At 41.4% G+C, this 15183-nt stretch overlaps 1 protein-coding gene across 4 annotated transcripts in view; it reads right to left on the reverse strand.

Annotated features, from left to right (window-relative positions):
- Positions 1-245: 245 nt before the first annotated feature.
- Positions 246-15183, reverse strand: part of lmo3 (LIM domain only 3) — a 44137-nt gene continuing 29199 nt past the window's right edge. For all 4 annotated transcript variants that reach the window (XM_017695768.2, XM_017695772.2, XM_017695769.2 and 1 more), the window contains exons 3-4: positions 11178-11303; positions 246-903 (exon numbers count right to left, since the gene is read on the reverse strand). In XM_017695768.2, the coding sequence (XP_017551257.1) occupies positions 798-903; positions 11178-11303 (232 nt within the window). In that variant the 3' untranslated portion in view covers positions 246-797. The remainder of the gene's footprint in view (positions 904-11177; positions 11304-15183) is intronic.

Consider the following 15183-nt stretch of genomic DNA (forward strand, 5'->3'; position numbering starts at 1 on the left):
GTAATGAAATTAGTGTAGTCATTTCAGGTGGATCTGCTGAATCCATAAGAAAGAGTCAACGGAGAGTCAAAGGAGAGCTGAATAGTGCTCAGCTGGACGGGGCTAAGGATGACTGCCTATCGCTTTTTTTCTCACAAAGGGAAAAGAGAAGAAAAGTAATAGAAAAGAGAAATAAGGAAACCCACTCAACCTGAGATCTTATGTTGACACAGCTCCCTCTCTCACAGCCATACCACACTTGTGCCTTTTCACCAATCAATTCCTTGATTGTTTTCTCATTTTTTTCCCTTCTCTGTGGTCCTCGGCCTGTGAAGGGAGTGAAATGGGGGTCACTGTGATTTGGAGAGGGGTCTTGGAGAGTGGCTGCGTTTTGTATGTGTCTGTGTGTGTGTGTATGTGTGTGAGAGAGAGAGAGAGAGAGAGAGAGAGAGAGAGTGTGTGTGTGTGTGTGTGTGTATGTGTAGCTGAGGTGCCAGGCCAAGGGGTCAAATGCCTCCATAAGGCCATGTGGGACAGGGGAGAGGCAGGGTCGTTTTCAAAAGAACCACAGCAATGTCCATGACCACCGTCACTTTGATCTTGGTGGGCGGGGCTTAATAAAACCCCACCTTTCCCACGCACAAAAGTCTCTATGGCTATTCTGTACAGCAGTGCCCCATAACTGGGCTATCTTATGTACATTATCAAGGACAAGGGCTGGAGAGGATGCTAGTGCTTTTGGTGTTTGATTGCATGTCCTCTTTTGGGTCCTCTCTCAGCTCTCTCTCCCCCTGCAGGCGAAAAGGGTCACACAGGGGTCAGCGGACTTGCGGGGCATAGCCTTCCTTCATCAGACCTTCCTCGTAGTCCGTCTGACACAGGATCATGTTGTTCTTCAGGAAGAATTTGTCTCCGACGCAAAACCTGAAAGATGACAACACAGAGAGAGAGACAGACAGAGAGAGAGAGAAAGAGAGAGAGAGAGATAGGGGGTTTTATTTAATGTGAGAGAATCACAGACAGGCTCATCATTAGCCATCAGTTGTGGGCTTCCCTCAGCATAGCGAACAAGTCTTCCTCTGTATACTGAGGCAATGAGACTTGGCCATGAGTGCTAACCCACCACCTCACTGTTACTGTGTGAGTAGGACTTGACCTGAGGAAAAGCGGTGTGTGTGTATGGTATATAGTGTGTATCTCTAGAGTGCATCAGTAGCACGGAGCTGCTCCTGTACCTGCAGCTGCTACATAAATAAATCGTAAAGACGGAAGACAGTTGCAGCCTGCCCAACGGGCCACTGTCTCACTTGACCTTTCAGAAAGGAGGCTTTGTTGGCCAGAAGAGAGAGGGGGAGGAAGAGAGAGAGAGAGTAAGGGGGAGAGGAGGAGAGGGAGAGAGAGCAGCTAGTAAGAGAGAGAGTGTGAGAAGGGTAATGATAAGTAAGACAGTGTGGGGGGGTGGGGGGTGTAGAGAAATAGAGAGAGCTCCTCTGTGTCGAGCTGTCCTGAGGGCCGCTTATCTTGCTCACAGCGAGAGTTCGACAAGGTCGGACTACGAGTGCGCGCTTCTGTTTACTCGAGTTTCTCTCTCCTCTCCTTTCTCTCTCGGTATGTCTATGTACCTGACGCTCCCCCATCACCATTTTTACCAGAAGATTAAAAGACTAGTTCATTCTCTGCTTGAGGCTGTAACAGGAGCACAAACAACGCAAGTAGGCTTCAATCCCCCTTCAATCCCCCTGCGTGCCCATTTGCCTCCAATTAAGAGAGCTTAAATATGTTCTGTTGACCACACTGCATTGTTTTGGGGAATAGAAAGATCAATTGAATGAAGATACGTTAACCTTTCCGTCTTTCCAGCGCCTAATAAGTGACAGAGACAGCCTGGAATAAACCGCATCTAATCCTGCTCTCTTTGCTGGTGAAACTTTTGAAAACTTTCTATTAGTCACAGGTGACAATGTCAGGCGGCAGCCACAGCCATTAGGGAGGATCAAGTATCAACAAGTAATATCCATTAATCCTGCTTGTTGACACGGTGATTAACACAAAGCAGAGGTGTGCTTAATGTAATGGTGTCACTGGCTCCAATAAAAACGTCCTGTTTAAATGACACATTCTTCCTGGGAATCCATTAGTGTCTGTCTTCTTTGACATTCGGGCCTTCTCCTCCTCCTCGTACCTCCAGCTCTTTCTCTCTCTCTCTCTCTGTGTCTCTGCTAATAGGATCCTTGTGTGTTTATTTAAAGCCTGTGTTTTCTGCTGCCTCTTAGTCTCGTCACCGCCCTGTTTCATAGCGCCAAATTGTTTCTGCTTGGCGAAATGTCAACAGCGCTTGTGACATCTGTGCGCCAATTATGACGAGGATATTGCAGGCAGCCCATCAGAGGTAGCAGTAATAAATGCCCTTGTGCTGCCCTCCGTCTTGCAGCTCTTGCAGTCATTACGGATCACCACATGTTCAGAGCACCGGCATTACCCTCAGCCTTATGTGGTGCCATCCCTCCCTCTCAATAATGCTTTTTGCCTGACTTCAACATCCTCACTTGCTTTTCAGTGGCTTTACTTTGGGTAAATGATACAACTGTCTGATTTTGAGTTTGTACTTTGACAACATAGGCTGATGGAATTAATTCCATCTTTCTTTCCTTCCTTCGTTCTTTCTTTCTCCTTCCTTCCTTCTTTTCCCTCCCTCCTACTCCTTGCCCCCCTCAGGTCTGACAGTCATGATGAATATGTCTATTGAGACCCATCTAGTTGAAGAAAAGATAGCTTCCAAGGCAGCACACTTAATGATGTATGGCTACGTCTGCGATTTGCCTGGAAGGGCTGTGTTAACTATAGTAGTAACATCTCCTCGACAAAATAACAGGCAGTCACTGAATGAGGGATGTAGAGAATACAAGAGAGCTTGACAGAATATGAGAGCGCTGGAGAGAATGGAATAGAATAAAATAGAGTTTAAAGGAACACAATGGAATAGAAGCCTCTCATAAGAAATCCTTATAGCTAATTTTTTATTTTTTCATGTAATTTTAAATAATTTAACAAGACAAAAGATCTTAATTTTTTTTGTTACATGAACAGCTATGTCTTTTCCTCCTCCTAAAAGTTGCTCTTTTTAGAGATATGAGATCTTTTTATGCCAGCAGTGAACCGTTTTGTGCCACTGATTATTTCCAACTTTCCAGTGACCATTAGAAGCAGTGTTTGCAACCTTTCAGTGACCACTAGAAGCACCATTAGACTGGCACTGAGACACACTGATCTATCTGTAGGGAAAGGATAGTCATTTGGTTCCCACAGTCCGGAGCACACTGATCCCTCCTGCAGAAGTGCAGTCCCTGAGCATTGTCCAGCCCAATTTGGCTTCAGCAAACTCTCTGTTCTCTCTAGCAGGGACAGTGAGCCTCGTCAGTGACATCCACCCCAGTATGGGACCCTGGGCCCAGGTCCCTGTGCCTGTCCCCGGGGAGCCTCCGGGCGGCAGTGGTCAGGCTCATCGGCACGAGCCGAGTTGTCTGAAGCAGCCTGATGAGGCCCGAGTGGACGACAGGCTCATCGATTAGCTGTTCCCTCAGGGCTGATCTGTGGCTAATGGCTGGCTAGAGTCTCCCAACCTCTAACACACACACACACACACACACACACACACACACACACACACACACACACACACACACACACACATGACAGGGCAGTAGCTGTTAACTAAGCTGAGGAAATAACTCTAACCCAGGTGATGAGACTCTGATCTAACCCCAAAAGATTAAGGGCAGGTTTCAGACAGGGAAATTCACACAGGGGATAAGACCTAGTATTGTACTATTTTGTATTGTAAACAGTTGACTGACTACAAATGATTATTTTTCTTGCACAAGTGTTGGGAGATACATAAATCATATCTAGGGCCACACATTGTGAGCAAAATGCTATATGATTGTACTGCTAGGTACTGCAACTGCGGTTTGCTTGGAAAACCTGTATCTCTGAAATGGTGACTTTAAAGGAGAAATACTTAAATGTACATTAATGTAACAAATTTCATTCCAAGGAATTTAGGAATTTCTCTTGGTCCTTCTCAATGCTCAAATAATCAAAGGGTCAGCTGGCAAATGGTGTAAAAAATACAAAACAACAATGAAGAGAAAAGGTTTTGATATAACAGTGATGAAATTAATACTAATTGGTGAACCCAATTATGAACCAAAACACCCATAATTCATTTTAACATGAACATGTTCCAACCTCTATCCCTTAGAATTAAACAGACTGTTTTTTTGCTGTGCCTTTCACACTGATATATGTAAATGAGGCTAATATGTCTAAAATGAGGTCTGTTCTGTGTGGCTGAGCAGTAATGTGCCTCATTCAAATAGCTGTCCACATTGAAACAGCTCTTATAACTTCAGCGTGAATGGGCTGAGCTCTGCTGTACACTGTAAACTAAATTTGTTGTTTTGTGAAGGACATTGCAAAAACACTGAATTCAAAATGAGCTGTTTTTGCAGCTTAATTTCCACATATTGGATTGTAAGGACTGCAGAGTGAACAATATGTTTTAAAACTTTAGCACACAACATAACACTCTTTATTTCAAAAAAGCAAGGAGATTCAGTTTTATTTTTTTAAACAATAGGTCCTTTAAACATTGGTCGTCATTACTTTTAGCAAATTCATTTAAGCCTACAGGATCATGTGAATTCCTTGAGTCACTGAATCTAGCTTCACATCAAAACTAGAATACAGGGATTTGTAAGAGGCGCAGGTGTACTGTGGCCTTCAGATTTTATCAAGAAATCAGTATTTCCATGGTTAATACCACAATATAAATTAACAAAAGATATACCAAGCAACCATTTCATATCTGAAAAATGTTATACGGTGCAATACATTTTTGTCCGTCCAGCACCAAGGAGATGGATTCAGTGTCTCTAAATAGCTTCCATTCCATGCCTGAGCGTAGCAGTCAGTCCAGTTCAGTGCAGCTCGCTCTGATGAAATCAGGCTAATCACTGGCAGTATGTAACATTCCCTCCTCTCAGCTATGCTTTTGTGTGGGCTGCACTGACTAATAAAGCTGCTTTAAAGGAGATGATGGCTGTGTTGATGCGAATGTGTAGGGGTAAGAGGGGGGCTATGGTGTGCTTATGAGCTTGATTGTAGCCATTTAACCACCAAACACCAATGTTGGGCCACTGTTGACCCTTTAGAGGAAGAATAATTACATGTTGTGAACCCTGCAAATATCCAATAGCCATATCTGTGTAACAGAATCTAAAAGTGAGACCATAACTGCCATTTTCAAAGATGGATTAGTTTATTATAGGCTAGGCCCCTTTTATATTTGTTTTAGAGCAGCACGATATAGACAAAATACTATAACTGTGATTATATTGTTACGAATTGTGATTGCATTATACCTTACAATACACTAAAACACACTGGTATCATTGTCAAATGTAAAAACTGGCTTAAAAAAAAGTATTTATACAATTTTTGCTTTTGTTTTGTTTTAAGAATGCCTTTTCCAATTCAGATGGAAAATCTGAGATTGGTCATGATGTTCATAGCACTCAGTAAAAAACATTATGCTATTTGGGGGGTGGGGGGGGGGGGGGGTGTCTTTAGGCACCTCACGATTTGATTACGATTCAGAGGTTGTGATGCGATTATAAAACGATTATCGATGCATCGTGATGCATCTTTTTTTCTATACAGGATTTCTATTTTCCTACTGTCTGAGGACTTGGTAGTTTTAAAGCAAAGTATTTGTAATGATCCATAATGGATTTACTTCAAATATCTTCTATTAATAAATGAGATTTAAGTGATGTGGCAAGTGAACTGGAAGGCTCTCATTTGCTGCTTCTGTTTGGCGCATGAGATGCTGCTGCCACTCATCTGCGATAAAATGTGCTGTTACGGTGAAATAAGATCCTGTTATATTGGATGTCCATGCAGTACATTACAGCCGTCTTGTCCATATTCTTTGGTGATTTTATAACTTAAGTTTTGGTCTCATTGGGGGGTGTGGGGGGGTGGTTCCTTACGTAGGTAAAATATTTTCGAGACTAGACGCTGAATCTCCAAAGGGTGCAGCATGGCGCTAAAGCCCTGGTTCTCAACTGCCGTGCAGACTACAGATCACATAGCAACAAAGTCTCGCCAAGCGAGTAACTTAGCTACGAAAAGGCAAAGAGATTAAGACGATTTGCCCTGCGATGGACTGGCGACCTGTCCAGGGTGTATCCTGCCTTCCGCCCGAAGACTGCTGGGATAGGCTCCAGCATCCCCCCGCGACCCTGACGGAGAAGCGGCTTAGAAAATGGATGGATGGATGGATGGACTTATTTGCATATATAAGCACCGCAGTTGGTTTCTGGTATGTTAAATCTGAGACTGTCAGACAAAAAAGTTAGTCACTTCTCTTTCGAATTTTCCCGCTCCATCAGTTACCAGGAAAACTCTAACGAGAAGCTGGCGAATGAGAGCTTAAGCGACTTCAGCTTCGTAAAACAGCCCAACGTTGAGAGAGATTTTACAAGAAACTGTTCTAGCTTTGAGGAAATGTTTCCTGATGGAAAGGAGAGGAAAGCGGCTATAGCTGAGCTAAAGCTTAAAGCAGAGCTTTAAGTCTGTGCTCTTGTTTATATTTTTTAGCTTATACTAGGACATCAGCACACACTGAGACATACTGGACATTAAATATTGTGGCTGCCAAGGTGGTTTGTCTTTGTTGAAAGGACAAAATGTCTCTATTTAACATTTGGCTTGTGACTCCTGACCTAACCTGGCTTTAAATGCGGAGGGAGTCGGTCGGATTTCTCGCTCATCCATGTTCTTGTTATGCGCCGCCACAGACTGTCCGGGCGCTGCACTTAGCAACTTCTAAGTTCCGCCAAGTTCTGCATCACGATGCATCTAATAATCAAGTTTTTCCCGCACCCCTAATGCTAATATTGCAACAATGATTGACAAATGATTCATAGAGCTTTAGTTTGTTTGAGGCAGTGTTATGACGCAGCACAAGCACCAAAGGATAAGAACTTCTTATTTTTACATTATCTCTATAGTAAACCAAAGAAATTATTTTCTTTGTTTAAGATTTTATTTTCTTATTATTTTTTCTTTTCTTATTATCTTAACTGAAATTTTATTTTCGCCTAACTTTCTACCAGCTTAACTCCTTATATGGCCATGGGGCTTTCAGCAGACCAAAAGTTTTAATACAAAGTTTTAATGGTATTACCTAAGAATAGCTCAACTACACTGTGTGCACAATTATTAGGCAAGTGAGAATTTTGACCATATTATCATTTTTAGGCATATTTTCTAACTCCAAGCTGGATAAACTTGAATGCTTAATGGATTTAAGCATTGCAGGTGATGTATATCTGTGTAATGAGGGAGGGTGTGGCCTAAGGAGGTCAACACCCTATATCAATGTGTATAATTATTGGGCAGCTTTTTTCTTTAGGCAAAATGGGCCAAAAAAGAGATTGAACTGACTCTGAAAAGTAAAAAATTACCAAAAGTCATCAAACGTTTTGTTGCAAATAGTCAAAAGGGTCGCAAGAAACGTGCTGAGAAAAAAGACGAAAATTAACTGGCAAGGATTTGAGAAGAATCAAGCGTGAAGCTACCAGGAACCCATTATCTTCCAGTTCTGTCATATTCCAGAACTGCAACCTAGCTGGAGTATCAAGAAGTACAAGATGTTCAGCGCTCAGAGACATGGCCAAGGTAAGGACGGCTGAAACCCGACCACCACTGAACAAGACACATAAGCTGAAGTGTCTAGACTGGTCCAAGAATAATCTGAAGACATTAATTAATTTTAGGTGTTATGGACTGATTAAATGAGAGTGACTCTTGACGGACCAGATGAATGGGCCCGTGGCTGGATCAGTAACGGGACAGAGCTCCACTTTGAGTCAGACGCCAGCAAGGTGGAGGTGGGGTACTGGTATGGGCTGGTATTATTAAAGATGAGCTGGTTGGACCTTTTCAGGTTGAAGATGGGCTCAAAATCAACTCCCAAGCCTACTGCCAGTTTTTAGAAGACATTTTCTTTAAGCAGTGGTACAGGAAGAATCTGCATCTTTCAAAAAGACAATGATTTTTATGCAGGACAATGCTCATTCACATGCATCCAAGTACTCCTCTGCATGGCTCGCCAGTAAAGGCATTGAAGATGAAAAACGTATGACGTGGCTCCCTTCCTCACCTGACCTGAACCCAATTGAGAACTTGTGGGCAATTCTTAAATGGGAGATTTACAGTGAAGGAAAACAATACACCTCTCTGAACAGGGTCTGGGAAGCTGTGGTTGCTACTGCACAAAAAGTTGATCGTCAACAGATCAAGAAACTGACAGACTCCATGAATGGAAGGCTTATCACTGTTATTGAAAAGAAGGGTGGCTATATTGGTAACTAATTATTTTTTTTTATTTCTCAGAAATGTTCATTGGAAAGCTTTGAGTTGTTTGTTTATAATTCTCACTTGAACAGATGAAAATATAAGTGAGATGAGATAATGTGTGTTTTTCATTTAGTTGCATAATAATTCTGCACCATTATAGTTGCCCAATAAATGTGCACATATAGATATTCTCCTAGGAAAGCCAAAACTTCACTTTTACTTTTTTAAACATTCATGTTTGAGGTTTATTAACATTTTGGATTAACCGAGAGCACTGTAGTTGGTCATTAATGAAAATAATCCTCAAAAATAAGACTTGCCTAATAATTGTGCACACAGTGGAGTTTGCACTGAACTCCCTGTGTTTAGTGAATAACAAGCCTTAGTATGAAATAGGCCTGGGATTTTAAGGGATTAATCAATGCCAATTTGAATATGTGTTGGACACATCTCTCCCCATCATCCAATACCCTCATAAAAATAAAGTCACATAGGGTTGTCTGGATCAATTCCATCAAATACTCTCTTTTGGTTACATAAAAATGTAAAGAATCATTTTTACAAATAAGATGTGTGAGTATGAAGAACTTTTAAAAAGTTCATATACCAATAAGCCTTCTTTTTCCCAGAACTGTATGTCCAAGTAACTATTTAGGAACCATCACTTTTAGCTGTATAGCTGTTGTCTGTGAAGCAGTTTACTCTATTCCAGTGAGAATGTGACCAATTATGTTCTAAAACCCTGAACACTGTATGACATGATTAATCTCTCTCCTGCTAAACATGCCATGTGGCAGCTAAAATTTAGGTTCTTAGATCTTTTTCCAAAAAAAAAAAAAATCCTACACACACAGTGATGGTTAATTTTCATGGTTGCGTTTTATGGTTTTGGTTCCTTTGTAGTTTTGCCTGCAGAACTAAATGTGGAAAGCAAGCAAGGAGTGCACTGCACTGGAAGACCCTGATAAGCAAATCAACATTCAAAGTGAATTTGGTACGAGTGCCAATTGAAACCGAAGGGAGTGCTCCCTCCCTTTTTTTTGAATATCTACTGCCATCGCAGGCAGTTGACAGAGTCTGCCTGTCCTTACTGATGTTTATCAAGGAACATCACAGCGCTGGTGTGAGCCGATACAAGGGTGACGCATGGAGCCATCAGTGTGACAGCAGTCTAATGCACAGGCCTGCCATTCCTCCATCCTCCTTTCTTTCGGAGAAGCGCGTAAAATTTTGTGAGGTGCTTTCACAAAAATCCAGCAAGGGAACAACAAAGCCGCTCAGAAGTGTCAGGTGCCATGTGTATGTGTGCGTGTCTGTGTAGATAATATCTCGTCAAGTTGTTGACAAATGAATTTGTGCGCAGTCAAATGGCATTGAGAGGGGGTAGATTTACATATCGCACTATTGAGGCTCCATTCTCCAGAGTCTTGCTCCCTACATAGGAGATCTGATGAAACAGGCTCTTCGTCTTTCAAATACCATTTTTCACAGTGCTAATTTGTGGGCTATAAGTTTCCATCACTAGATAGCTACATTAGCATTGTAGCTCCTGGGCAAAACCAAAGAAGCACACATTGGACATCAAGTATGTCCTGGGTAATCGACTACCTTCAGGGTAAGGGGCAAAAAGTTTTAATTTGATTATTACTTGAAGACCTTTCCAAACATCACAGCTCTAAAGTGCTGAGAAACTACAGGAGAACTAAAGCCTCAGGGTGAGCAACAACAGCAATTAGTGCCAACACTATGCCATAAATCTTGTCGTGAGGGCGGGCGAAACTGTGATGGGCAGGCGAGGCCTCAGTGGAGAATGCCTGGAACTGACGTCGATTTTATTAAACAGTTGATCGGCTGGCCTAATGTAAAAAGAAAGATTTGCCCAGGTTTAAATAGGTTTTAATGCCAGGCAGGCCAGTGGACCCAGGCTGGGACCTGCTGATGAAGATTAGCTGACTTATTGCATTAGGTGAGTGTGTCTCGCACAGTCAAGTGAAGTGGCAAGACAATAACCCAGTGCTAATTGTGCGTAACCAGAGCCTGCAATCTCTCCCGCTGATGTGCACTGCTCTCAGAGACGGAGAAACAGAGAGATCTCTGCTAAACTGTCCATGCTCACACTTTCTTCCAAGTGTAAAGGGGATGGACGCTACACTGACCTCGCCTTCCCACAGTTAACCATGGTGAGATGACAAATAGCCGTTTTCTCTCATGGTGAAAGAGGACTGACAGTGCAATTTACTCTTTATGGAACGATGGAATAAAACAGATCAGAAAATGAAAAAAACATAGTATGTATGATAATTCAAAATACTGCATTCCTTGTTTGGTCACAATTCAGAATTTACTTAAAACACAGAAGCGCAGTGCATCTTGGGAATGCCTTCCAGTTTTAGACATCTCGGTGGAATACTTTCCAACATGAGCTACATGTAGTGTGTGAATCAAACAGGGAAACTGTTTCACTGACTGCATCAAGGATTCTGCAATGTTTCTTGACTAATATGTGTGGGCTATGACAGTCTGAACATGGCCTAGTTTGTGTGATGGCTGTTTATGATGACAGCAAGTAATCATAATGATGAGGAGTGTGTGAAAGGATTACTGACAAGCGTCACCTAGACCTGAGTGAGTCTTCACTCCTCACACACGCATTCATAAACGCATGCAACCCTGAGCTTCAGGTTTGACGGAAATGTCAGCTAACACAGTGGCTCTGATCAAAACTTCAATGGTTCCCACAGGTTGGAGGAAGACAGACTGGCAGTGCTTACCTCTGGTTACAGAGCTGGCAGGCAAAGCAGTCGAGGTGATAGACGTTCTCCTTGGCCCTCATGACCATCTCGAAAGCTGGGATGAGCTTGCTGCAAGCTGCACAGTTCCCCGTCACGCCAAACAACCTGCCAAAACAAACAAAGATTCAACCCCTTTGGAAGACCATCCCTAGATAGTGAAAGATCAATAACGGAAATGTGGTGGAATGCAACGGATTGCACAGGGTTACTTTCCTGCCCTCGCAAAAGCAAAACCTTGCTGCCTTGGCTTGGTCTCTTCTCCCCACAGCTTATCATTACAGCTTGGTGTGATGGGTTAAACAATCATAATAATATGGACTTAGAAGGTGCCCTAAAGGTATGATGGACAGGTCAAGTGCAATGGAAATATCATGGAGATGACTAGTGCCACTGACATGGGCTAGACAAGGTTAGCACCATAGAGGCCAAGCAGCTGAGACTCTGCCCAGGGAAGATCCTATTATTTTAGAGGCTGCTTGCGGGACATTACACAGAGAGAGAGGATTCATTAGGGATTCATGACTGTTACTTCATCGCGACCTAGCCTGAGTAAAGGGGGGCAGGAAAAAGAGAGAGAGAAAGAGAGAGAGAGAGAGAGAGAGAGAGAGATCTGATAACAAAATCATATAACAAAATAACCTATTAGGCAGACTTCTCCAGGCACTTTTAGCCGTCGTTGTTAAAATGATAAAACTGCATGCCACTCTCTGAGTCTGTAAGAGATCGCAATCTGATAAATGATCTCAGGGCCTGGGATATGCAGGGTTGTTTATTAACCTTCAGAAAGCATGTTCCCCACAGGCAAAAAAGGAAATAGATAGATTGTACTCTTATGAATACCTACAGAATTAAGGGCTACTGTCAACGCACCTTGAGACAATGAAGGCTAACCGGGGAGAGCAAATGAGGTTTCAGTCATTGGTTAAGTACCAACATAATTAAGAGAATTATGCCTTTCCCTTTGAGCTGTCTAAATATAGATACATTTGTGTTATCTTTCGTCCCCTACTCTTTTCTGTGCAAATGCCAGAAGGCCTCAGCTTGAAACAGATGAAATTATGGGTTTAATTTTACTCTTACCAAAGACTTGCAATTGATCCAAAGTGCTGTAAGCTCTTACAGCCATGTAAGGAGATACACTTACCTACAATTATGATGAATTAAAATGGAAAACGAGAAGGGCATACAATGTAAGGTTACAAAAAAGAGACTCCATGAAAAATGTTGTTGGGATAAAAAGCGGATTTGTTTTAGGCCGAGAAAACATTCGGCTTTCATCTGATAAATGATAGACGATGCCCATATGAAAAAGTGATGCCTGAAGGTTTTTTTGTTGTCAGCTTGAATCAAAATAGCATTGCATTTCACCACTTTCACAATCTGAGTGCTTCAACTTCCCATCTCTTAAATTTAAAGTGGCCCACACCTTTGAATGGGCCTGTCACACAATTTTGCTTTGAGCAAATGGGCAAATAGTTGTGGGCTTTGGAAATACACAAGGCCTTGCATGCCCCCCTGCGTGAGGAATAAACCTGCATTTATTTGCCTGCTGTGTTTCAGCTTCACCTCAGTTGGGGTCCTGTTAGGTGGAGTAATACACAAAGGTGTAAACGATATAGGAAATCAGCAGCTGGAATGATGTTTTAACAGTCCAGAGTACAGCTGAAATAGCATATCTCCAGAATGGTAACTTTATAGAGGAAGATTTTATTCCAACTAATTTTGAAACATTTTGATTGATCCATCGTTAATGAAATGCTGCTGCTGTAGCTGGTGTTTTCATTGTATAAAAACATAAACAAATTGGAGGTTTTGATATGTCAGTGATGACATAAAAGGTTAGACTAGTATGGAAAGTCACAGTATGCTTTAAGCATAATATGAAAAACTATAGAAGACTTGCAAGAGAAGTCACAGTATGCTTTAAGGATAGCAAGAAAAACTATAGACAAACTAGAAAAAACTATGCTACCATAATGCACAAAAAACTTTGAAACAGAAGCACCAGGTGCAAAAGCAGAAGCTGTGAGATTGATGTGTTGTATGTATTCACCACATCTCTGAACAGCTGAACAGATCTAGGTTGTACATCCAGTTTTTCACTCTTGAGAGACTAAGCAACAAGAACTTAACATGAATCAGATAAAATTTGTGCAGAAGCTCTGTAAGTGTTGTGTGTATACAATTTAGCAGAATAAAAATGCTCAATGTAGGCAGCAGACTTTACACCTACACATATCCTCAGAAAATGTGCAAAGGATCTTTTTTTTTCAGTTTGCCACCATCCAAAGCTACAGAAATCATTCAATTGCTTCAACTCAGGAAATTAAAGGTGATGTGGTGGAATGCCCACTGCTGAGAAAGATTAGTGACATCACAACTACACTTTCATATGTCTTTATATTTGTATATATATTTTTATATAATGGCTTAAATCATCCTTACATTACAAACAGAACAAATGTAAGGATGCTGTCAATTTCAGTTTTACATTCAGTGTCTTAGTGTGTGGGAAAACATTTCTTAAAGCCTGGAGGAGGAGCCTTATGTGTCTTTCCCTGCACCAAGATGATATGCAGACCAGCTTATCTGCTTATTCTGCACATTTGTGTCCTTAAAGCACGCTCTTTTTCACTCCTTTGAAAAAGATAAAAATATAAGCAATCATGATATTAAATCAACAGGATAGGTAAAGCTGGGGAAGCAACCAGAAAAAAAAGAACATTTACACATATAAATATCGAAATATCACGATGGGCACAATGGGAAAATGACACATTTGTGTAGTTATTCACATTTATGGTGCAGAGCATTTTATTATTTAAAGGTATACAAGCTTTTACCTGCACATTTTGCGTATTATTATTAAGCTGAAATCACAAGCCTTTTTAAAAAAAGCAGAGCTGCCCCATTCATAGAGTAACTGACTGATTAGTTTACTCTGCTGAATGTGCTCCCTACTGTTGTGGGGACATTTGGCAAGTATCCTTTTTTATATTATGTACTTGTACTGGTTACATGCCTGCATGGCAAAGAGACAATGACTGAAACTGAAAGCTCAAACAGAAAGCATCTCCAACTGTATTCTAGGGATCACAAACTACTAAGTGGAAAAATGTATTGTATATGAATATTTATACAGTCCTATAGGAACACAAACCAAAAATGCACAAAGAAAATGCAAGGAATCGACCTTGAAAGCTATGGAAGTCCAAAGGGAATATTTTTGCTCTATAGCTGCTCAAGAATCAATCGGTAGAACATCTCAGTGTAGGCTGCCGTTCTTCTGGGGATATACTTCTCAACTCTTCTTCACACACAAAGTACTTCTGGCTACTGATTTTGGTTTGACTCTTCTTTCAGTGCCTGACAACTTTACTTCAAGTCACAATTTCCACATATTCAACTATTTCAAGAGTTTCAAAAAGGCTTGACTTTCAGCTTATAAATAAAGGAGGAGACACTTGAGTCCTGACGCCTCACAGAAACTCTTCTCTTCTCCACTTGTTTGCTCTATAATTCAAAATGTAGTGCAAGTCGTCAGTTACTTAAACCTACTGATTGAAAGATGGCTGCTTTGGCTGAGAGGAATAATTTTTCATTTTAATGCACACTCCGTGGGTTCCTCCTGAATTTCAGTAACAAGAAAATTCCAGGAAATGTATATTTTGATGTTGATAAATGAAATGTTTCAGTGTTGTTCAAGTTGTTTAATACTGATTCAAGTTGGTGGATGGATGTCATTTTCTTGGGACACAGGATAGTTGATGGCTAAAAAGTGAAGGTGATCTGCACATCACTGCATTTCTCTTATCAAACACTCCATTCAGAGCATTAATACAGAGCCAAATACATGTTCTGAAGTTACAGAACTACAGAAAAACTGTGATAGAACTCTAGTTATTACAGATGTTGACAATGCAACAAATACTCGTGTCTCTAGAGAAAAAGCTCATGCCTAAGCCACGTAGGAGTGGAGGGGGGA

The sequence above is a fragment of the Pygocentrus nattereri genome, chromosome 1 (genome assembly GCF_015220715.1).
Source record: "Pygocentrus nattereri isolate fPygNat1 chromosome 1, fPygNat1.pri, whole genome shotgun sequence".
In the NCBI taxonomy this organism is placed as follows: domain Eukaryota; kingdom Metazoa; phylum Chordata; class Actinopteri; order Characiformes; family Serrasalmidae; genus Pygocentrus; species Pygocentrus nattereri.